At 44.8% G+C, this 24,132-nt stretch overlaps 2 protein-coding genes across 4 annotated transcripts in view; both read left to right on the top strand.

Annotated features, from left to right (window-relative positions):
• LOC139359406 (zinc finger protein 669-like) overlaps positions 1 to 13,518 on the top strand; it is a 152,300-nt gene extending 138,782 nt beyond the window's left edge. Inside the window, exons 4-6 of one of the 3 annotated variants that reach the window (XM_071082049.1) lie at positions 9,023 to 9,101; positions 11,484 to 11,578; positions 12,199 to 12,333. In XM_071082049.1, the coding sequence (XP_070938150.1) occupies positions 9,023 to 9,101; positions 11,484 to 11,578; positions 12,199 to 12,312 (288 nt within the window). In that variant the 3' untranslated portion in view covers positions 12,313 to 12,333. Of the gene's footprint in view, positions 1 to 9,022; positions 9,102 to 11,483; positions 11,579 to 12,198; positions 12,334 to 13,420 lie in introns of those variants that run through there. The other 2 variants (XM_071082047.1, XM_071082048.1) reach the window with 2 other exon arrangements.
• Positions 13,430 to 24,132, top strand: part of LOC139359311 (disco-interacting protein 2 homolog C-like) — a 51,360-nt gene continuing 40,657 nt past the window's right edge. The window contains exon 1 of the mRNA XM_071081936.1: positions 13,430 to 13,546. Coding sequence (XP_070938037.1) covers positions 13,525 to 13,546 — 22 coding nt within the window. The 5' untranslated portion in view covers positions 13,430 to 13,524. The remainder of the gene's footprint in view (positions 13,547 to 24,132) is intronic.

Here is a 24,132-nt window from a genome sequence, read left to right as displayed (position 1 = left end):
TCTAAAATGAAGGACTAAACATGTAATAATTTAGGCATACAGCACCTGAAGGGAAAACTGCCAGTATGCTAAAATATTGGATACAGATGCTCAAAAAATATAATGTAGCATTCTTACAATGCATGTGCTTTTAGCATGTAACTTGGTGAGTAGTTTTGAGCTATATTTGTAGGAATGTGTATCTTGAATACTTTAGGACACCACTGGAGATGTGTGCTTGAGAGGTATAAATACTGAATGTTCTTCTCCCTTCCTTTAAATGAAAAACATTAGCTCCCTTGATTTTTATTTTTATTTTTTGAAGTGGACTCTCACTCTTGTTGCCCAGGCTGGAGTGCAGTGAGGCAGTCTCGGCCCACTGCAACTTCCGCCTCCAGGGTTGAAGTGATTCTCCTGCCTCAGCCTCCCCAGTAGTTGGGATTACAGGTACCCACCACCATGCCCCGCTAATTTTTGTATTTTTATTAGAGATGGGGTTTTGCCATAGTGTCCAGGCTGGTCTCAAACTCCTGACCTCAGGTGATCTGCCCACCTCGACCTCCCAAATTGCTGGGATTACAGGCGTGAGCCACTGCGCCTGGCCAGCTCCCTTCTATAATGATTTATACAGTTGTTTTTGCTTTTCGTTTTTTTGAGACGGTGTCTCACTCTGTCGCCCAATCTGGAGTGCAGTGATGCAAATCTGGGCTGACTGCAGCCTTCACCTCCTGGGCTCAGGTGATCGTCCCACCTCAGCTTCCTGAGTTGCTGTGACTAGACACACGTCACCATGCCCAGCTTTATTATTATTATTATTATTGGTATTTTTAGTAGAGACAGGGTTTTGCCATGTTTTCCAGGCTGGTCTCGAGCTCCTGGGCTCAAGCAATCTCCTGGCCTCAACCTCCGAAACTGCTGGGATTACAGGCGTGAGCACCACATTTGGCCCATTTTTTTTTTCTTCCAGGATTAGGAGTCGACTTTCAGAAAATCCTTCAACCTTGCAAGCTTAATTTTCCATAAAAGTATTCCTCTAGGATAAAAACAAGACACAAAGAAGTACGTGTGGACTGCAGTTAAAAATTTTCAACACAACTTAGCTTAGGAAAGTTGACATTTACAAAGAGCAGGAGGCCCGTTCAGTGCCTTCTAGGCACTGGGAATGGCGGTCTGTGGGCGACCCTAACATGTGCGGCGTCCTGAGACGTGATCGTGGTGTTCACGCTTTTACCGAGGGCTTCCCGGGAGTACCAGAGGCTGTTCTTCTGCAGTCGGCCAGCCAGGCAGCAGCTGCTGGAGAAGGAACAAATAGCAAAAGACAGATGTACACGGTGTTATTGTGGCAGAGAGGTTAAAACCAGGGTCACTTTGTTCTTGCAGTTTTAAAAAGCTAATAATGAAGTCCTTAAATATGTTTAGGATTTCAAAGTAGTTGTGGGTGTGTCTGTGTCTCTAGCTCCCGTTCGGGTGCTTCCTGCGAAGAGAGCTCAGAGACGCCACCTTTCCTTGATGAGGTGACAGGGCCTGGAGAGGTGTGAACCCCGTGGTGGGGGGATGACTGACCTGGGGTGAGTCTGGGTCAGTGTGGGGATCCAACCCCACTCCACATTCCTGTAGGGAATCCATAGTTCTAAGTCTTTATGATAGGGGTAAAAATAACCTGGAAGAGGTGTTATTTTTTAAGAAGTAAGTGCCATGCTCTTTTTTCCTCATACTTTTCCGTGTTTAAGCAGCATTGAAGGATAAGGCACTAGTAGCATGTTGTTTTGAAAACAATGTTGTTGGTTATTTTACGTTGAATATGGTACTAAGGTTGCCTGGTAACAGAAGTTTTCCTTAAACAACATAGAACTCTGTTGAATCTGTTGCCCCATTGGCTGAGCCGTCTGAAATCAGTGCAGTAGCAGCTGAAGAGGCCTCTTCCCCTTGGAGGAAGCCGCTGGATTGGCAGGAGGCACCGCGCTTGACTGAGGGAGTGAGGCTGGTTTGCAGAGACCCCACGTGGCCCCTGCAGCTCTCTCCTGCCCCCTGCTGGTTGGCCAAGCAGCCTTGCGACAGTGTGCTCAGTGTGAATGTTCACTGGGGCAGGCCAAGGCTTTTGTTCCAGAAACACTGACTTCAGAAATGGCCGGCTGTGTGTGTTGAGCATGGCAAGAAAGACTTACGTGTGTCTTAAACCTCTTGAACAAAGCAAGTTGATGTTTCAAATGCATCTCGAAGGCTAATGACTTTGCTATGGTCAATATTCAGGAGAAAAGAGGGTTTGATGAAACAGAAAGACAGGAGTGGCAAGGGACGTGCTTGTGCCCCGTATGACTAAGCGATGTCCTGGCCGTTCCACACCACGGCCTCTGAGCAGCCAGCCTGCGGATACTGGGTCAATTTAGATACCCTTGATCTCTGCAGAGGTTTGATCAGGTAGCCCAAGAGCAGATAAACACAAACGCTGACTGGAAACCCTGGCACACGGAGACACTGGAAACAGCAAGCTGCTATTAACATCATAGTAAGAGAGTCGCCTGCTCTCAGGGGTGTCAGTTTCTTTTGCTTCTAGACGTTCATCTGCGTTACAATACAGTTTTGCTCAGTTTATCCCCATTACTCCACTGTCTTCGCTGTTAAAGTCTCAGCCAGCACTTAGCTCTGACACTGCAGGAGTTTCACTGTGCGGCTGACCAGGCCTACCTGGCTTGGCTGTAAAGCAGGTGAGATTTTCCGGAAGGCAGTAACGAGAACCCGAGGCAGGAAAGAGCATTGCTGGTCTACATAGGGCAGTGCACCTGCAGCAGAGCATGTACGTGCACGTTCAGGCTAAACAGGTGTAGGAGAGAAGAAAATCACCTACAATTAGTCACTTAAAATGCCACACACCCAACCCTTGAGACCCTAGCACATAGAGCAGTAGTGGTCTTGGAGATGGCAGGTGTGCTGAAGTCTGATTTTCTCACTTAGCTTTTCCAGCAGCGTTTTCCTCATCTCTAAGCTGGGGCTAACAACTGCCACGCGTAGATTTGTGCATGGAACCGTGCGTGTAAAGTGGGGTAGCCCCCAGGACCTAGGAAGGACTCGTGGTCAGTGTCGGTGGTCATGCGTGCTGTACGGGTCCCCCAGGAAGATGATTGCTACAGATAACTCCCTCCGTTCAATGTCACTGAATGTAAAAGGTGGGACATTGGCTTCTGATGTGTCTGGTTTGCTGTAGGCCACGCTGCACCCCGTGGTTCCTGAGCCCTGAGCTGAAGTACATCCTGCTGCATCGCCTGTGTCGCTTTTGCTGTGTCACTTAGAGCTCCTGCCCTGGGAAACTTCCTCGCGCCTGACGAGCACCACAGTTTGCAGCAAGACCTGTCCAAAGCGTGGACTGCGAGAGCCCCGCTGTGGTCCTCTCCTCTCCATGTTGGGAGCGACTTTGTGGGGTTTGTCGGCCCTTCTCTCAGGTGTCCTGTGTCTCATGGATCAGCCAACGAGCCCCGTCTGGAGGAGCACTCTGCAAAACGCTGCCGGCCACCCAGATCTCCTAGCGCAGAGTGAGGCCACATCTGCAGACTTGACCGCACAGAGTCCCGAGGCATTCGGCAAGAAGGGGAGTGGGATGTGTGTGAGATCCCACTGCGGAAGCCGGCTCTGCTCCGTACTCTGCGTGCGGGGTGCCTGATGTTCAGACCTGCTGTGTCTATCGGGGGCCATGGCGGGGTGGTGGGAGTGGGGGCAGGGAGCAGCGTGGATGGATCCAGGAAAGGACTTAGTTGAATCCCAGCTGCCCACATACCTGTTGCTGGTCTTGGACAAGGTCCCTAGTTTCTCTGGGCTTTCGGTTTGATTGTAAGACTAGGACGCCGCCCTAGTCTGAAGATGTCGGTGTGTGCGGGAATGCCTGGCGCAGTCACCATGGGTTTTCCTTCAGCCTCCTCCGTGCCCCTCCCTGGGTCAATCAGTATCCATGCGTGCCACAAGTAAATTACAGTCCCTCCGAAAACCAGTTGACCCGAGTTTTATGGTCGAGCATGGTGAGTGTCCTTGCCAGGAAATGCCACTAGATGTCTTGGGCCTGCTCCTCTACCTCCACAGCAATCCCCGGAACAGGCTGGTTCAGGACGTGGGAGGTGGGAGTCGGTGTTGTACCTAGGACAGGCTGAAGTCAAAGGCTCATTTGCTCTGTGAGGGGTGATCAGGATGACACATCAAGTGGAGCCCCATGGCTGACCCTGGAGGTGGACGGTCGGGTCGGATTGGCTGCCCTCCAGCACGTGTTTCGAGTGATGCCTTCCCTGGGTTACGCAGCCCTGATCTGTAGGGCACAACTTCCCAGCTCCAGCCAATCTGGTCTTGCCGTCTCCTTCCAAGAAGGTAGGTGCGGCGCAGTTGCCTTTAAGCGGCTCCTTCTGGACACCGCAGGGCAGCAGCAAGCAAGCATGGGCGACTTTTTTCTTACGTTGACCACAATACGCGGGGCCAGCTTTGCACGATCCCATTCAGCATCACACGTGTGCATCGGCCACTCACCTGTCCATCTGCCACAGACAGGCTTGGACAGGACCATTGAGTGGCCTTTACGGCAAAGAGCCTAAAGGGCTCACAGGAAACCTGGACCCAGCGCAATGGTAACAGCGCAGCAATACCTGTCATTGATCAAGGGGTATTCTGGGCCCGACATGGTGTTAAGTGATCCAGTTCGGTTAGCACTCTTAGAATTAACCCCCTTTTGCCTATCAGGAAATCGAAGACGGAGGGCATTAACGCCAGGGAGCAGGGAGTAAGGGGACACACAGAGGGGCTGAGGGGCTGGGCATTCTGAGCCCACGGATCTGCCCACAGGCCCCGGCTGCACGGGCACCAGGGCTGCTGCTCTGGAGGGGATGAGGAGCTCTGGGGAAAAGATGGAGCCTGACGTGGGTAAGATTTGGATATTTTCAGAAGAGATTTTCAGCCTGGAATGAGGGTGTAAGTGACTGAATCGGAGTGATGAGCCAGATAGCCCGGCTGCGGGAGCTCCCCTGTGGGGTGAGGGAGGAAGGCCTTGGGGGCGTGTGGCTGAGCAGAGGCGCTGGGTCGCCAGGAGCCGCCGCGGGTTTGGAAAGGGGGAGAAACGCAGCGCCCTGCACTGCAAGGGCACCGAGACGTGGTTGTGGTTCTTCCTGACCGTGACAGGCACAAATGGTGCTGATGGTGGAATGCACGGAGTTTGCCTTCAGAGAACTCCTGCTGTCTTTTAAAACCTGGGCCTCTCATTTAAACTTGGTGGCCTCAGGTGAATGGTCAGAAACAGTTTCTGATGAGGTTGCAGAGACTGTGCATGGCCTCTGATTGTGCACATCCTGTGATTGTGTATAGTCTCTGATTGTGGCCTCTGGCCTCTTTGTGGCCTCTGATTGTGTGGGTCTCTGTGTGTGGTCTCTGATTGTGTGTGGTCTCTGTGCTCAGTCTCGGATTGTGCGCGGCCTCTGATTGTGTGCGGCCTCTGATTGTGGGTTGTGTGAGTTTCCCGGGATTAAGTAGATGAGCCTCGTGCTGGAGCAGGTGTGCCTTGTGTTGGGCATGTGGATAAAGAAGTTTAACCCATCCCCTCTTTGAGAATGGCAGGGCAGTAACAAAGGCGGTTGATTTATACATGGCCATCCTCGTGAGGTGAGGACCTGAAAGGTTTACTGCTTTCCCGGAAAGCTGCTCTGGGCGTCACCATCACTGATCATGGACAGCAGCTCAGAAGCCCCCTTAAGGTGCAGGGAGGGACCGGCGCTGGTCCTGTCTGTGCCCAGGCTGCTGGTCACCCTGACGGCCAGGCGATGGCTGCCTGTGCACGAAGCTGGGGTTAGAGTGAATTTGGGCAGTGTCGGCTTTGATTTAGGTCAAGACTGATCAGTCTTCCTAAAATACTAGCCATGAAAGCTTTCATAGATTGTAGTTCTTTGGGAGATTTATATGTGGTTTTTAAAGCACAGGGCCCATGGCCAGTGTTGAATTACATTTTGTTCAGTGTAACTGACAGGACACTGGACCTGAGTCTCAGGCCTGCCACAGGGTTCAGGGAGCTTCAGAGAGGGAGATGTTTGTGCTCAAGTTTTCGCAGATGGGATGGGACATGGGCATGGGGCTGGAATGCTCTAAACTTCAATCTTCAGTCATCGGTATCACCTGTGCACACGCATATCGTTTTCAAAGATGGACAAGCTTTTGGGAAATATCTGAAGACTTTTCCAGTTTTGAAAGAAGCCGGGATGACACTGGAAACGTCAGGTGTCTTGGCTGCTGATCAGGTCCATCACCACGCACATGGTCCCTAACCTGGCCCACCTCTGATCATGCACAGCGGGTGATGAGGTCCATAACCTCACACTTCTGTGCACAGCAGGTGACCAGGTCCCTAACCTCAAAAGCTTCTGATTGGGTGCAGCTGGTGACCAGGTCTGTAACTTCACATGGCTCTGATTGTGCAGAGCTGGTGACCAGGTCACTAACCACCCACACCTCTATTCATACCCAGCGGGTGACCGGGTCCATCACCTCACACCTCTGATTGTGCATAGCAGGTGACCAGGTCTGGAACCTTGCACACCTCTGATCGTGCACAACGGGCGACTAGGTCCATGACCTCACGCCTCTCTGCACAGTTGGTGACCAGGTCCATAACCTCACACCTCTGATCGTGCACAGCTGGTGGGCGCAGGACCCACTTCAGTGAGGGGCTGACTTCCCAGGTGTGAAGGGGGAATGTTGTGTGGCTCGCTAAGCCCCTCCATGCTTTGGGGGCTCCAGGCTGTGGCCGGCAAGTAGGAGGTTGTCCCAGGAGGCTGCTGTGTGTTGGGGATGGGAGGCAGCTGCAGGGTGGAAGTACGATGTTGTCGTAGGGGGCCACTGTGGGGGGGTGGGACGGGAGGCAACTGCAAGTTGGAAGTAGGATGTTGTCCCAGGAGGCTGCTGTGTGTGGGGGAGGGAGGAGGCAACTGCAGGGTGGTGTGGTGGTCCCCGTGCCACTGATTTCAGGTTAAAATAGAATGTGGACCTCTTTTTACCATAGTTTTTAATTACTCCGCTAGTTTGTGTTGCTGTCTCTTGCTATGAAGTCCACAGTCTGATGTCTCTGTGGTCCCCATGTTTCCCTTCTGCTTGTGTTACCCGATCCTGTGGGTCAGCTGTGAGGAAACCACTCTCCACGCCTCATCTGGAGTGGTCTCGAGCTGGGTGTGCTGGTCTCCTTGTGGGCTAAAGTGTTCTTCTGTTACTGTTTTCTCTGTTTTTTGACCAAATTTAGCAGACTTGTGTATGATACAAACACTTTAAAAAACGTCTTTTGCCTTTATGAAAAAAACACTTGCATTGCTTTAAAATGAACCTTTCCTGTGTCTCCATCCTTCCTCACAGATTGCTCTGTGTTAGAAACTCGGTGGTGTGTGCGCTTCATGGCCTCATTCCATCAAGCACTGTAACCTCTGATTGCAAAAGTGACTACACTCAAGGCAAAAAACTTCGCAAATGTTGGAAATAATGAACAAAAACAATATATTGTTCTCTTGTCACCCTGAAATGGCTACTCTTAATATTTTGATGTAGTTCTTTGAATTCTTTTTAAGTAAAGTTGCTTCTAACACAAGCACTTTGATTATATTGATCAAATTATATTCAGGAAATAAGGAGAAAGTAAAAAGAATATCCAGTTTGGGGCAAAAAGGAAGACGACATAGAAAGAGGCTGTAAAACTCCCTGCAACTTGAAAAGCTGGGTTGTGGTGGCTGTGGTTTTGTTTTTACTGTGAGAGACCACAGGATTCTTCTTGGCACTGAAGGGCAATAAGATAATACCCTGTGTGTGTGCTGGTGGCTGTATAAACCGAGCCGCATGTCCTCTTTCGAAGCAGAGAAAGCATGAGGTTTGAGGTAGTGGTTTGGTAACTTTTGGAAAGTCTGTTTGTAGGACTGCACTGCAGAGATTAGGTCAGTCTGAATTAGAATCGAATGATCTGTTCAGGCCTTGGGAGCTTTCTACACCGGGTGTACGCCTGTTCTGGATGTGGTGTAGAAGGAACAGGACTGGGAGGGTTTCTTGCTTCCCAGTCATAGAAATGCCTGCAATTATCACTGTTTGTTGTTTCTCGGGAAGCTATTTTGGGAAGGAAGTGTACGTTCCAAGGCTGCTGGTTGGCCTTTCATCACCCTGGGGGTCTTGGTGTGGGTCACGGGAGCTGTGACTGCTCACGCGTGCAGCTCTGTCTCTCTCGCTGCCGTGCCGGTAGACAGCTGGTCACCAACACAGTGTGTGTCCCAGTGGCCTTTGAGAAGAATTCTCTACATCATTTTTATACAAGGTCCTTTTTCCTTTCAATGTCAACATCGTGCCTTCTAGCCAAGCGATATGTTCTTGCAGAAACAGGAAGTGTGGCCCAAGTGAGAAATGAGGGAATTGATCCATAACTGCTATCAGTTTTTATAGAGTTGAGCCATTGTAATTTATACACAAACATGTTAAATCTGTAGAAGTGAGTCACGGTGCCAGACCCTCACAAATGCCGAATGTCTACGTGGGACCTCTCTTCTATCGGGTCCACATCACAAGAAGAAAAGTCGCTCAAATGCAGGACGGAGTGGACGTGAATCTCCGAAAACTCCATGAATCAGAGTGACTGCTTTCCCAATTGCTGGTCTCCCCATTTGAGGTTGTGAGATTCCCGTTCTGAAGCTCCTTCAATTTCCCAGCATCCATTTCACTCCTTCATGGAGATAACAGACTCACACTGATACCTTGTTCTCAGATTTTCTAATTAGAAAAAGCACATATTTCACAAGAATTGTCCAGCTAACTCACTCCTTAGCCTGGGGTAAGCCACATACCTCTTTTCTCTTTAAAATACTCACCTTTCAGAACTCTTGGTAAATAAGAATAGGAAGGTACCATGACTTTGGCCACAAGCAGTATTATGTATAATGTGCAAGTGAGTGCCTTGAGAGCCATGGTTGCTAAAAACAAATTTTCTCAGAAGAGAAAAATGTAAGCAGTTCTTGACATGATCGTTAATTTTGTTTTGCCTAAATAACATCTTGTCGTTGTACAGGGATACAGGACGTTGCTGAGTATTGACCGGGGCGAGTGGGTCCTGCTGCCCCACTGTGTGATCCTGAATATCGACAGGGGTGAGTGGGTCCTGCTGCCCCACTGTGTGTGACAAGCCCTTTGTTTCTGGCCTGGAAATGTCCTGGCTCTTTCAGTGCATTGGGGTGGTGCTGGCCCCCTTTGTTAGTTTGCATGTGAGGCAAAATCTCACGCCTTTCACTCTTGTTGACATACAGATGCCAAAGCTTTGAACAAATTCTTACTAAATCAAACCCAGAAATATGTAAAAGGGATAAGAATACCATGAACACTTAGAGTTTGTTCTCATGATCTGTAGTTTTGCATTGCACATTTGGCTCATCATTCAAAAATCAATGTAATTCACCATATTAACAAAAAATAAAGCAGAAAACCCATTTTATCCTCCCGGTAGACACTGGAAAACATCTGTTGAAATTTAATAGTCCTTATACGAATTTCCTATCACATCAGGAACAGAAGGGAACTTTCTCCGTTTGATAAAGGCCACTCCTGAAAAACAAGAGCTGACCCCCCTCCTCGGTGGTGGCAGCCGGGGAGCTCTGCCCACAGTCAGGGGTGTCGGGAGCATGGCCATTCTCCGTGCTTCAGGTTCGCATGGTGCACACTGGGGCCCTCGTCCGTGAAGTTAGTTAGGAGAACTAAAAGGCATAAAGACTTGGAAGCAGGGGGAGATGCTTGATGTACAGAAGACACAGGGCCTTATTTAGAACATTTTAGGAAATGTACAAACAACCAGAAATGGTGTGAATTTTGCAAGCATGCAAGATGGACTCTTCGCAACAGATGTATACAGATGCCCAGTGGCCCATGAGAGGTGCTCACCAGGGAGTCATTGGGTAAGTACAACTTAAACCCGCGAGGTTCCCCTTCACAAGAGTGGAGAAGGGAGGACAGTAGCAGGTGCTGGTGAAGATATGACAGACTGGATCTCAGACTGATGGAGACTTAAAATGGCACAGCCACTTCAGCAAATGTGGCAGTTTCTTTAAAATGTGTACACTTACCATATGGCCCAGCAGGTATGCTGTAGACGTTCACCAAGGAGAGCAGAAAATGTGTGTCCTTGTAAAAGAATGCACATTATCTCCAGAGTAAATTGTCATAGCCAAGAACTGGAAACAACATAAATCTCTCTCATCTGGAGAAACATGAGCAAATTCTGATATATTCATACATTGTCCTAGTTCCCAGCAGGAAAAACGTACAAAATGCTGAAACCAAAACAGACAACGGGGATGAGTTCCAGGAGCCTTGAACTGAGCAGAGAGTGAACACCACGCCGTGGAGTCCATGTGACAACGGAGAATCTATGCGAGTCTCGGGTGACGGAAGAGCGCCAAGAACACTCCTCGAGAATGAACAGTGGCTGTCTCTTGAGGGCTGGGATTGACTGGGAGGGGACTTGTGGGAACTTTGATGCAAAAGATTTGATTAGGGTAATAGATTTCCATTTATCGAAATGCGCCAAGTGTACTCAAGATCTGAACATTTCACTGTGTATACTTTGTACTCCCTACCTTCCAAAAAAACAATGAAAAAATAATTACAAATGAGCACTGAACTCGATAGATTTTTCACCGTGGTATTAGATAGCAATTCTGAAAGCATTTCTGTATCTCCAGACTTAAGCAAATAAGCTTAATAAATCAGTGACTATATTGAGTGCTGCAGGTGCCAGGTTTCTTTCTTGGTAAGAGGTAGAAATAAGAAAAGGCCAAAGCCTGGAATGGATCACGTGGGATTAGGTTGCAGCAGGAGGTACAAGTATCAGCTGGTGGCTCCCGACAGATGTAGACAGGGATAGAAGTGCCTGTGGATGGGTGTGGGTGCACATGCGTGTACATGCGTGTGTGTGTTCTACTTGCCGGCAATGCCCAGCAGCACCCGGTGCCCACTCTTAGCTTCCAAACTCCGTTCTTCACTAGAAGGAGCCCTGGTCTAAGGGCTGGGGAATCCGGTGTCAAATCTGGGACCAGTTGAGCAACAGAACAAACCATTGTAACTATGAATCATAACCCACGAAGCCAGACTCCGTGAGTATATATGGACATATGTAAATGAATGCTGAAAGATAAAATTATTTTTCAGTGAATATGGAAGATCTAATGATTTAGAAGGAATGACAGGAAATCAGTGGATGCTAAAACTAGTAGTGGAGAATTCATGGAAAACAGAATATGCACATAGTGTCAGGGTGTCTCCTCCCAAATCTTAATTTCAACGCGAGAAGTAGCATCTTTGCTTTGGAGGCATTTAAGCACCACCTTCACTGAGTTGCCGATGTTAACATTGTCACGTAAGACAGACTTCTGCGGTGTCCCTGCTAAAATGCATACTCCTGAGTCTAGTCCGGAAGATACCAAAATAAAGGACAAGCTGTGAAATAACTGACCTGTATTCTTTAACATTTCCAATTTCAGGAAACACAAAACCTGAGAAACTTGGATGCTGGACGGGTAAAAATCACATGACAAATCAATTCATCATCCTGGATTGGATCGTAGAAGAAGACAAAGTAAGAAAATTATGGAGACAGTTGACAGCATTTGAAAGTGAACTTTGTATATGACAGTTAAATTTCCGGATCTTGAGGAAAGTGAATGTGAGAGCATATCCTTGTGTTTAGGAAATACATTGAAACATTTAGGTATGGAAGGATATAGTATCTGATATTTATTTTCATTTGACTTAGAAAATTCATGGGGGAGGGGGGAAAGCAGTGATGTAAGATAGGAGCAGTTGGGCCTAAGTTGAGCCTGGTAAGTTATGTGGAAATTCACTACGCTGGTCTTGCAGATTTTCTGTGTCTTTGAAATTACATCCAAAAAGTTTAAAACGGAGAATATGCAAAACAAAAAGCGATTTGTGGAAGTGAGTGGACTGTCACCTCATTGATCCCTTCAGTTTTCGGCCATGAGCCAAGTCAGTCACATAATGGTTTTTGACCTGGGAATTAGAAATAGTGGCCAGATGACCAGGCTCTTTATCTAGTTAGGGAGAGAAGTGTGCACAAAGGCTGACAAGACCAAGCAGTGCGATGAGCTGCTTGTGGGCGTGATGCTGAGGGTCTGGGTCCTGTCTCAGGTGGCAGCTTGGGGGTTTTAAGCCAGAAAGCCACGTCTGATTCTCTTTCAGTGGGATCATTCTCGCAGCTTCAGAGAAAACTGCCCCAACTCGTCTTCACTCACGCTGGCCATTTTTGGTGGTGGTGGTTTTATTCTGCTAACACCGTTCTCACTGACAGTTTAGGGCCTTTGAGCGGATTTTTGCCTGTGTCTCGAAGATTCTCGTCTTGACAGCCGGTATGTTTCATTCCTGTTGTTCCGATTCTGTGTTAAGAGGGTTCTTCCCTGGCTTCACAGTTTGGAGTTGCTGCTGCATCTGTCTCTGCTTTAATTCTCTAGCCCATCTATCACTTGTCTCATCCCTTAAGAAGTGGCCTGCGTGAGATGCCATGAGACTGTCTGCCTTATCACCACTGCGACCCCAACCCGTAAGGACTTACAGAGAAGGCATTCAGTGAATGTGTGGAATTAATGTAATGGGTTAATAGCCACAAAATGTCTTAATGGTTGTTTTAGTCCATTTCCATGCTGCTGATAAAGACATACCCGAAACTGGGAAGAAAAAGATTTAGTTGGCGTTGCGGTTCCGCATGGCTGGGGAGGCCTCAGAATCATGGTGGGAGGCGAAAGGCACTTCTTACATGTCAGCAGCAAGAGAAAACGAGGTAGAAGCAAAAGCGGAAACCCCGATAAGCCATCAGATCTCATGAGACTTATTCACTATCACGAGAATAGCACAGGAAAGACGGGACCCAGTGATTCAGTTACCTCTCCCTAAGTCCCTCCCACGACACATGGGGATTCTGGGATGTAGAATTCAAGTTGAGATTTGGGTGGGGACACAGCCAAACCATAACCATAGCCAACACAGTCCTGGCCCATGGCCGGTGTTGAGCTGAGCTGCGACCGTGGCTGTGTGAGTTGGGGTGCGAGGCGTGCACACGCCTCTCAACGGTACAGTGAAAGGATTTGGAGGCTCAAACGTGTGACCTACAAAGAATCTCCAAAGATCAAGGTGCATTCACCCTAAAAAGAAAAATCTCAGTGCAGTTTACACCCAGTGTTTGCTTGCGGATATGGATTCTACAGTAATAAAATGAATAATTAAAAGTCTGTGAATAAATTTTAATGTCTTTATGGAACTGTAAACACTGATTTTCTTTCCTCACCCACCCATCTGTTGGTGAGTTTCAGAAGGTGGATGAACCGTGCTGCGGGGACAGAGAGGAGGGTGCAGCTTGGCCTCTGGGACCTAAGCTGAGAACTGAGTGACTGAGCTCTCTCCATTTCAGACGTCCACACGGAAGCTGTCCAGGCGGCTCTGGCCAGACACAAAGAGCAGAAGATGGCGGTGCCTATGCCTTCCAAACGCAGGTCCCTGGTCGTGTAGACCTCCATGGACGCCTACACCCCTCCAGGTAAGGGACACGCTCCCCGACGCTGCCTCCTGAACATGCTGGGCGCCTCAGAATTGACCGCTAGCCCAGAAGTTGGGTTTTTGCCTTCAAAATCATGGTGCAGAAATGCAGATTTTGTGAACCAGAAGTCCGAAAACAGTGCATGAAAAGTAACACTATGTATCTGTATAAATACACATTTTTAACTTTTCATCAAGATTGATACATATGATACATACCAGTAAAATCTCACACAGTTTTATTCATTTAATTCCTTGTAGGGAAAAGGGAAGAGTTTGTAACCCTATGGGTGGAATTGGACTTTTCTTCTGATTAGGCTGTTGCATGCATATTCTCAAATCTTCAGATAAGTGTGCTACATTATTGGATTGTTTTAGAACAAGCGAATTGGACAGTTTAGGCAGCTACCCGAATCAGGTCATAAACTTTGCTTGCAAGGTGCCAGCTAGTATTTTAGTTCCTGCAGGCCATAAGGTCTCTCACAACCACTCAACTCTGCCCTCAGCCATGGGTGACAGCAAGTGCGTATGACTGTCTACCAATAAAACTTTATTTACAAGAACAACGGACCAGATTTGGTGCAGGGACCTGCCAACCCCTGATCTAAATTACTGAAGGTAATAGCCAATTTATATTTCTGCTATATAATACTGCTTTTCTTTAATCTTGAATTTTACATAACTACCCCAATTCTCTATTTTCTCTGCCCAAATAATTATAAACTACATTTCATGATCTTCACACCCAAGTAAAGCAGAAAGTTTAGTTATCCAGATACTTGTTAGAGACACGGATTGAACCTATGCTATTTGGTGTTTAGTTTCTGTGATTTTGATTCCAACATTATTCATGCCGTTGTTGCAAGCTTGTCTTCTCAAAGGACCTGAATCACCTTACATCCCACGTTGAAGCTACATATCACTTTAAATGACCCAGTATTTTTGCTCCAATACCAAAGAAACTTAAGGTACAATACGAATAGTTGAAAATGTACAACATTTTCGGGAGTATTTTTACTTCTGAAATTTAGCTTAGTCTTGGCAAGCAGTGAGACAGAAGGACGTGCTTCAGATCAGAGCTGAGGTCAAGCGTACGTCCACATTACTACAGGCAGCTCCTGAGTTTCACCTTTACATACCTTTACAAATGAAGGTACTGGAATTTAAAGGACAGAACTTAGAGTGCATCATTTTGGGTTTTCGTTGCTTTTTGTTTTGAGACAAGGTCTTGCTCTGTCACCAAGGTTGGAATTCAGCATCATGATGGCAGCTCTTGGCTCACTGCAGCTGTGACCACCTGGGCTCACGCGGTCCTCCCACTTCAACCTCAAGCAGCTGGGACCACAGGTGCTCGCCACCACACCCAGCTAATTTTTAAGTGTTTGTAGAGACAGGGTGTTCCTATGTCGTTTCTGTTTCTCATTGACACATAACGTGTTCTTCATCGAAAGAACGCAGTGCCAGCCAGGCAAGGGAGTGAATGCCATGCTAGCAAGTTGTTGACAAGGGAGCCCTTTCTGCCAACGTGCTCCTTTGGGCTCCTCCCTTTCCTTATTTTAATATTAAGCCACAGCACATAATGAAGGACTGGGCACGATAGCTCATGCCTATAACTGCAGTAATTTGGGAACCCAGGGCAGGTGTATGGCTTGAGCCCAAGGGTTCAAGGTCAGCCTGGACAACATGGCAAAATGTACAGAAATGCCTTTTGTACATCTTGTCTTCACCAAAAGTACAAAAAATTAGCTGAGCCTGGTGGTGTGCACCTGTAGTCCCAGCTACTTGGGAGGCTGAGGTGGGAGAATCACTTGAGCCCGGGAGGCAGAGGTTGCTGTCAGCTGAGATGGCACCACTGCACTCCAGCCGGGGCAACAGAGCAAGACCCCCATCTCAATTAGAAAAAAATAACGATAATAAATGCAGACTCTTTAAAAATGATTAGGCCAGGCATGGTGGCTCATGCCTCTAACCTCAGCAGTTTGGGAAGCCAAGGCAGGCAGATTGCTTGAGTTCCCAGCATTTGAGACTAGCCTGGGCAACATTCCAAAGCCCATCCCTGCAAAACATACAGAAATCAGCCAGGAATGGTGGTGTGTGCCTGTGGTCCCAGCTGCTCGGGAGGCTGGAGTGGGAGGATCAGGGTGCAGTGAGCCATGATCGTGCCACTGCACTCCAGCCTGGGCAACAGAGCAAGACCCTATCTCAAAAATAACATGCTTACTCCTGTTTGTTTAGTTAATGGTTATAATTTGCCAAAACTTATGGCAAAATAATTGTATTTGTATGTGTTCTTTGTGTAACTAACAACATGGACGTAAAACATTTCAAGGGTTGAAATATTTTAAACCAAATTTTTGGCACTAACCAGTATGTAAGGCAACGGGCATTTTTCTTGACCACTTTGTATAAGAGAAAAGACTTTGAAATGGAAGAAACAGTGCGGTTACGGTTATTTGCTTATTTCTCGTATTGAATCCAACCGCTGACAAATGTTACTGGGTCATGTGTGATGAATAACCTCCTTGTACAGATGTCTGCAAAATATAAAAGAATATTATTTGAAATGTTATTTTTGTGAAATATTTGGATTTGACCAACAGTTTTATATAAGCCATAAAGCATCCTTTGTAAATTTTCATCAGGAGTCCTCTTGATATATCATATGGGGCAGTTTTGTAAAATCGTAAATGTCAATGTCATAAAAATTTTTTACTCCCAGCCTATTTGTGCTTAGCGATAGTTTGCATGTTTATTACCGTACTTACTTGATCCAAATCTTAGCTGTATTTTCTTACCTATTTTTCTTGGTTGTTGGTAACAGTGGTTAGATCTTACTCAGTTTCATTGCCCTTCAGAGAATGTTCTTGAAGTTTATCTTCTATGAAATGACTGGCTGCTGACCTGGATCCTAGTTTCTGGAGAAACTCTCATTAGGATTGTCGCAACGCTAGTATTCTATGGGTGAAACTTTCCTTTAGTTTCCGAATGTAAAGATAAAAGAATAATTTGCCAAAACTACTTCTAGCCATGATGAGAGAACAGGGACCCAAATCACCCATCTGCCCTAAACAACTGTAAAACTGCACAAAACGAATGAGGTGGCTGTTTTTAGTCTGTGACCACAGCTGTACCAGCCAGAACCTGAGGGCGAGGGCAGGAGAATGAATGAGATGCACCCACAGTACACTTGCCCTCTGGAGAACACCTGCAGACCGTGGTGCCGAGAGTTCAGGTGTGGGCGGAGTATGGCCATCCTACCACATCCAGAAGGCGGAGCTCGGAGAGAGCTCAGGTGTGGCGGAGCATGGCCACCCTACCACGTCCAGGAGGGGGGGAGATCAGAGAGAGCTCAGGTGTGGCGGAGCATGGCCATCCTACCATGTCCGGGAGGGGGAGATCAGAGAGAGCTCAGGTGTGGCGGAGCATGGCCGTCCTACCATGTCCGGGAGGGGGAGATCAGAGAGAGCTCAGGTGTGGGCGGAGCATGGCCATCTTACCACGTCCAGGAGGGGGAGACCCAAGTGGGTGCAGGATGGGAGCTCTCCACAGATTCACACCAACAGCGAATCCAACCAAGCCTGCCCATGTCACGATGACCCAGCCGTGCCTGTGCTAACTGCTAAAACAAGAGCTGGAAAGCTTCAGAGGGAGGTTAGGGATCCTGAGTGTGCTCAACAAGTTACCCACAATGTGTAATATTCAGCAAATAATCACCGCATACACAGAGAAACGGGGGGTAGAATCTGTGGTCAAGAAAAAGGCAGTAAAAAGTGCACACACATGCAGGATGGTCTCTGTCACTCACCACATGCGGCGGCTGAGCACATGACGTGTGCCTGGTCTGAACTGGATTTGCTGCGTGAAAGACATGCCAGTTAATATAAAAAATAGAAAATATTGTATTTGTTTTTTTTTTTAATTTGAGACGGAGTCTAGCTCTGTTGCCCAGGCTAGAGTGCAGTGGTGTGATCTCGGCTCACTGCAATCTCCGCCTCCCGGGTTCATGCCATTCTCCTGCCTCAGCCTCCCAAGTTGCTGCCCGCTGCCACGCCTGGCTAATTTTTTGTATTTTTAGTAGGCACGGGGTTTCACCGTGTTAGCCAGGATGGTCTCGATCTCCCGATCTCGTGATCCACCCGCCTCGGCCTCCCAAAGTGCTGGGATTACAGACTTGAGCCACCGCATCCGGCCTATTTGTATTTCTTATTGCAAGTATAGCATGAGCATTTTGAGTTAAAAATATACCAGTAAAATTAATTATACCTGTTTATATATTTATATGAGGCTACAAGGAAGGTTTCAAGTTCTATAACAGGACTCTCATAATTCTGTTGGAAAGTGCCAGTCTACATGTCTGATACAGCAGAAAACTGAGTTTTTAAATCTGCAATTATAAATATTTAGGGAATCAGAGTACAACGTGTCAGAGAATGAAAATATTTTAATTCTTGAGCCAGAGGAAGGGAAGACACTTTTCACTATAATGCAGTTGGGGAATTTCAGGTTCTGTACAGCTCTTCTTAAACCTGCAAGAGACGTGAGGTCACCGGCAAGCCACTGTCCCCAGATTGGCTGGACAGGTAAAGCAGATGAATCACCATACACTGGAGCACAATGCTCCAAGGAACCCACGCTGGGATTGGAAACCCTGAACTGGAATTGACAAATTGCTGTGGTGAGGTGTGGCCACGTCTGAGAGTTAAAACCTCCAGGAGGCCTGTGCATATGGGTCTCATGCTTTTGTGAGTTGTATCATCAGAAGCTCAATCAGGTTCTCGAAGTAAACATCAGAGAAAAATCCCCTCATACTTACTACAGGGGAAAGAGAATAGGAATCATTTTTCAATATGCAAGTGCACTCTTCACTAGGTCCACCTTCCTGAGAAGCTAGTTAAGTGGAGACTAACCTGGTGGGATTTTATCAGAGCCTTCTGACCTGGGAGAAAGGGAAATACCCAACTCCAACCTCCAGAGCTGAAAAGCAAAAAAGAACGGAGTATCCAAGCACTATGGGACTTCCACAGAGGCATAAAATATGCATAACGGTAATACAAGGGGGAAGAAAGAGGAACAGAAGAAATATTTGTAACAGTAATAGCTGAATTTCCTCAGATTAATGCCAGACACCAAACCATAGATCCAGGAAGCTCAAGAAACACCAAGAAGGATAAATGTAAAAACGATGACGACAAAAACAAAACAAAAATAAACTCTATTTGGGCATAAAATATTGAAACTATGGTGAATCAAAGATTAAAAAGCAAAGAAACCAGAGTAATCTCCTTCCCTATGGAGGATCAAAGATAAGAATTATTTTCAACTTCCCCTCAAAAACCATGAAAGCAAGAAGTGGAGTGAAGTATTTAAACTATTGAGAGGAAAAAAATTCCATTAACCTAGAAGTCTATACTCTGTGAAATTATCTTTCAAAAGTGAAGAAAAAGAAAAGACCTTCTCCTACAAAAATTGAAAAATTTGTTGCCGGTAGACCTGCCTTGCAAAAAATGTTCAAAGTTCTCTAGAGAAAATAGTAGAGGTCAGTAACTCAGCTGTGCACAAAGAAAGGAAGAGCACAGTCTGTTTACAGGGCTCACAGCTGTCATCCTAACACTCTGGGAGGCAAAGATGGGAGTAGAGCTGGAGGCCGCTTAGTTGAGACCAGCCTGGGCAACGTTGTGAGACTCTGTCTCATTAAAAAAAAAGCCAAACGTGGTGGCCAACACCTATAGTGCCAGCTACTTTGAGAGGCTGAGACGGGTCACTTCTTGAGCCCAGGATCCCGTTCAAGGCTGCGGTGAGCTATAATGATGCTGCTCCACTCCAGCCTGGGCAACAGAGAAAGACCTTGTCTGTTTAAAAAAATAAATAGAAAAACAAAAAGCATTAAAGAAGAAATAGTGAAGGTAGAAGAAAATCTTTCATTTTTCTTAACAGATCTAACTTAACAGTTCATTCATAATAGCGACGGTAAATATACTGTATTATATGCTTATGTATATGTCATATACACACACTTAAATATAAGTGAAATGAATGAGAGCAGTGATACCCAAGGGATGGGAGAGAGCAATTAGGAATTAGGGTTATTTTGTTATTATAGTGTGCTTGCATTATCAAGAAACCAGTGTAGTGTCATTTGAAAGTGGACTTGGGTTACTTGTAAATTTATATTGCAAATTCCAAGGCAGCCACTTAAAAAAAAAAAAAAAAAGTAACTGATATGCTAAGAAAGGAAAGAAAATAAATCATAGAATATGCTCAATAAAGACCACAAGGAAAAAAAAGTGAAAGACAAAAACAAAGAACAAGGGCAACAAATAGAAAATAGTAACAAATATGGTAGATGTTAATTCAACTGTATATTATTACTTTCAATGTCAGTCCAAATGCACCGAACTATATATTATCTATAAGAAATCCACTTTAGATATAAAGACATACATATAGATCAACAGTAAAGGGATGGCAAAAGATATAAATGTTAACACTAATTTTTTGGTGTGCAATGGCCTGATATCTCACTGCAACCTCTGCCTTCCAGGTTCAAGTGATTCTCCCTCAGCCTCCCGAGTAGCTGGGATTACAGGCATTTGTCGTCATGCCTGGGTAATTTATTTATTTTTTCTATTTTTGTACAGATGGGATTTCACCGTGTTGGCCAGGCTGGTCTTGAACTCCTGACCTCAGGTGATCATTCTGCCTTGCCCTTCTAAAGTGCTGGGATTACAGGCATGAGCCACCGTGCCCGGCCAACACTCATTTTGAAAAATGGAAGTGGTGATATTAATTTTAGACAGAGTCGACTTTACATCAAGGAAAGTTACCAGAGATGACTATTACGTAATAAAGAGGTCAATACTCCAAGAAGATGTAACAATCCTTAAATGTACTTTTGCTAACAAAGTATCAGAATTCCAAAGTAAAAACTGATAAACTTCAAGGAGAAATAATTAACCCACTATTATAGTTGGAGACGTTAACACCCCTTTATCAGAAATGGACCAATTCAGTAGCCAGAAAAGCAGTAAGGACAAAATTGAAATCGGCATCCTCAGTCAACTGTATATAACTGAAGTTTATAGACTATTTCCTCCAACAGCAGCAGAATACACAACATTCACCAAGACATACCATGTTGTGGTCCATTAAACACACCTTAACACATTTAAAAGAATAGGAATCAAACAAGTATGTTCTCAACCACAGTAAAGTAGAAATCAATAATGGACGACTGGAAAATATATTAGGATATTAAACAGTACACTTATACATAATACATTGTTCAAGGAAGAAACCTGAAGATTTCTTTGAATTTTTGAAGTAAATGAAAATGAAAACTTGTTAAAATTTGTGAGCTGCAGTGACAGTAATGTTTATAGGGAAATTTATAGATTTAAATGCATACGTTAAAAATAAGATCTAAAATCAATCAGCTTCCACCTTCGAAAACTAGAAAAAGAACATCCAATTAAATTCTAAGCAGGAGACAAATAATGAAAGAGCAGAAATCAATACATTGAAAACAGAATATCAGTAGAGAAAAATCAATGAAACCAAAAGCTGGTTCTTTGAGAGAAAATCTGTAAGCCTCTAACAAGAAAAAGAAATACAGCAGATAAATTACCAATATCAGAAATGAAATAAGGGACATAACTACAGATCCCATGGACATTAAAAGGATAATAAAAATTATGAATAACTCTATGGCCACAAATTTGATAACGTGGATGAAATGAACCAATTTCTTTAAAGACAGAATTTGCCAAAATTTGAACAGGAAGAAACGATCTGTATGGGCCTGTATCTGTTAAATTGAATCAGTGGTTAATAACCTTTCAAAACAGGAAGTGCCAGGCCCAGATGGGTTCACTGGTGAATTCTACCAAATATCTAAGAAGAAATTATACCAATTATCTACAATCTCTTTCAGAACATAGAAGCTGAGGAATACTTCTTAACTCATTCTATAGAGCCAGCATCATTTTAATATCAAATACCATTTTAATAACAAAATATTACAAGAAAACTACAGAACATCTCTCATGAACATAGATGCAGTAATCTTCAATAAAATATTAGCAAATCTAGCAAAAATTGTGCACTAAAACCACATGGAATTTCACGTATCCAAAGCCGGTTTAACATTGAAAAGCCAATTAACGTAATTCATCACATTAATGAGTCAAAGACTAACAGATGCCTCATCTAAGAAGATATAGAGATGGCAAATCGACGTATGAGATGATGCTTCACATCACGTGTCATAGAGAAATGCAGATGAAAGCAACAGTAAGATATCACTACACCAGAATCCAGAACACTATCAACACCAAAGCCTGTGAAGATGTGGAGCTGTGGGAATTCTCTCTCATTCATGGCGGGTCTTAATAAAAATAGAACAGCCTTTAGGAAGACAGATTGGTGGTTTCTTACAAAACTATACTCTTACCATATGATAAAGCAATTACACTCCTTGGCATTTGCTCAAAGCAGTTGAAAACTTATGTCTACACACAAAAGCCTGCAAGTAGATATTTAGAGCAGCCTTATTCATAGATGTCAAAACTTGGAAGCAACCAAAATGCCCCTCAGTAGGTGAATGTATAAGTGAGCTGTGGTACATCCAGACAATGGGATATTATTTGAGGCTGAAAATAAATGAGCTATCCATAAAAAGACACGGAGGAAACTTAAAGGGCATATTGCTAAGTGAAAGAAGCAATCTGAAAAGGTTGTTGTATGATTCCAGCTTTACAACATCCTGGAAAAGGCAAGACTATGGAGACTGTAAGAAGATCAGTTGTTGCCAGGGGGAGGCAGGGATGAATAGGCAGAGCAGGAGAGTTTTTAGTATCATGTGATCTCTGTATGATACTGTAATAGTGGATACATGTTATGCATTTGTCCAGAGCCATATATTGTACAACACCAAGAATGAACCCTGATGTGAATGATGGAGTTGGAGTGGTAATGATGTTTCACTGTAGAAGTATCAGTTGTGACAAATGTACCAGTCTGGTAGGCAATGTCCATGATAGGAGACGCTGTGCATATATAGGGTATACATGAGACATCACTATGAAGCTGGAAAATATGACACTGAGATGAAATGGCGCTGATGGGCTTAACAGGTTGGAGAAGGAAGATGAAGTCTGTGGGCTCGAAGGGAGATGAAAAGGAATTAACCAAAGTGAAGCCCAGAGAAACAAAATGAAAGGAAAGCCAACAGAACCTCAAGCTCCTGTGATACGTCAATATACTTGTAATACAAGAAGGAAAAGAGAAGAGCAAGAACCTTTGAAAACAGGAGTCAAAATTTTCTCAGATTGATGTCAAACACCTGTGTCCGGCCCCGAGAAGTTCAGTGAACTCCAAGCAGAACAAGTATAACAAGAAGCACATCCGAGTTCATGATAGCCAAAGTACTGAAATCCCAAGATTAAGAGGAGATCCTGAAAGGACTCAGAAGGAAAAGACACGTTACATACCAGAGAAGCATTTCAAAAACGCGTGACTTCTGTGAAGATACAGTGGAGACCAGAAGACCATGGAAAGACATTTTTTTAAAGCACTAAAAGCAGGAGAAAGGCCTGTCAACTCATATCCAGGGAAAATCTCCTTTATAAACAGGGGTGAAACAACACATTCCCAAATATGAAAGCTGAGAGAATGTGTTATCAGCAGAACTACACTATAAACGTGCTAAAGAATGTACTTGGCTGATTGCAAAGGATATCAGATGAAAGGTTAGCTCTACGGAAAAGAACCCTAGAAATCATAACAGTGCACTCTAAATTTTCTAGAATATAAAATCATAGAATATTTTACTCTGATTTTATGGTTTTTGGTTTTTTTATGATCTTATAATTTTATGATATAAAATCATACAATGTACACACTTCTCTATGCCTCCTTTACCTGTTTTGAAGTCCTTGCTGTACCATGCACCAGTAGTTTATTTCTTATTATTTATTTATATTCTATTTGATAGATATGACACATTCTGTTTATTCATTTACCAGTTGGTTATTCATTGTTTCCATATTCAGCTGCCATTGACATTAATGTACATATCTTTGTGTATGCATATAATTTCTTTTATCTTAAGTGGATGCCAAGTAGCATGATTGAGTCTTATTGTAAGTTTAGGTTTAGCTTTTTAAAAACTGCCAAATTATTTACAAAATAACTGCACCATTTCACATTTCCACCAGCAGCATATGCTCATCCCAGTTTCTCCACATCATCACCACCAATAGTTACTGTTATTTTTATTTTTGTCATTCTAATTGATGTGGAATGGTATATCATTGTGTATTTACTTTGCAACAATGAATGATGCTAAGCATTTTTAATGTGCTTATTAGCTTTTAATGTGCTAATTCCTATTCATAGCCATTTGTATATATTGGTAAAATGTTCAGATTTTTTGCTCATGTTGTAAATGGGTTGGTTGTCATCTTATGGGTTACAGGTGCCTTATGCAATCTGAATATAAGAGTTTTACAGATGTAACGTTTCTCAGTGAAAGAACAAACTACTATGTAGCAGACAGAACAAAGCCTTTCCCCCAAGATACCCAGGTCC

The sequence above is a fragment of the Macaca nemestrina genome, chromosome 17 (assembly GCF_043159975.1).
Source record: "Macaca nemestrina isolate mMacNem1 chromosome 17, mMacNem.hap1, whole genome shotgun sequence".
Lineage (NCBI taxonomy): Eukaryota > Metazoa > Chordata > Mammalia > Primates > Cercopithecidae > Macaca > Macaca nemestrina.
The sequence above is the reverse complement of the archived record's forward strand: the minus strand, read 5'-3'. Positions and strand labels throughout refer to the sequence as shown.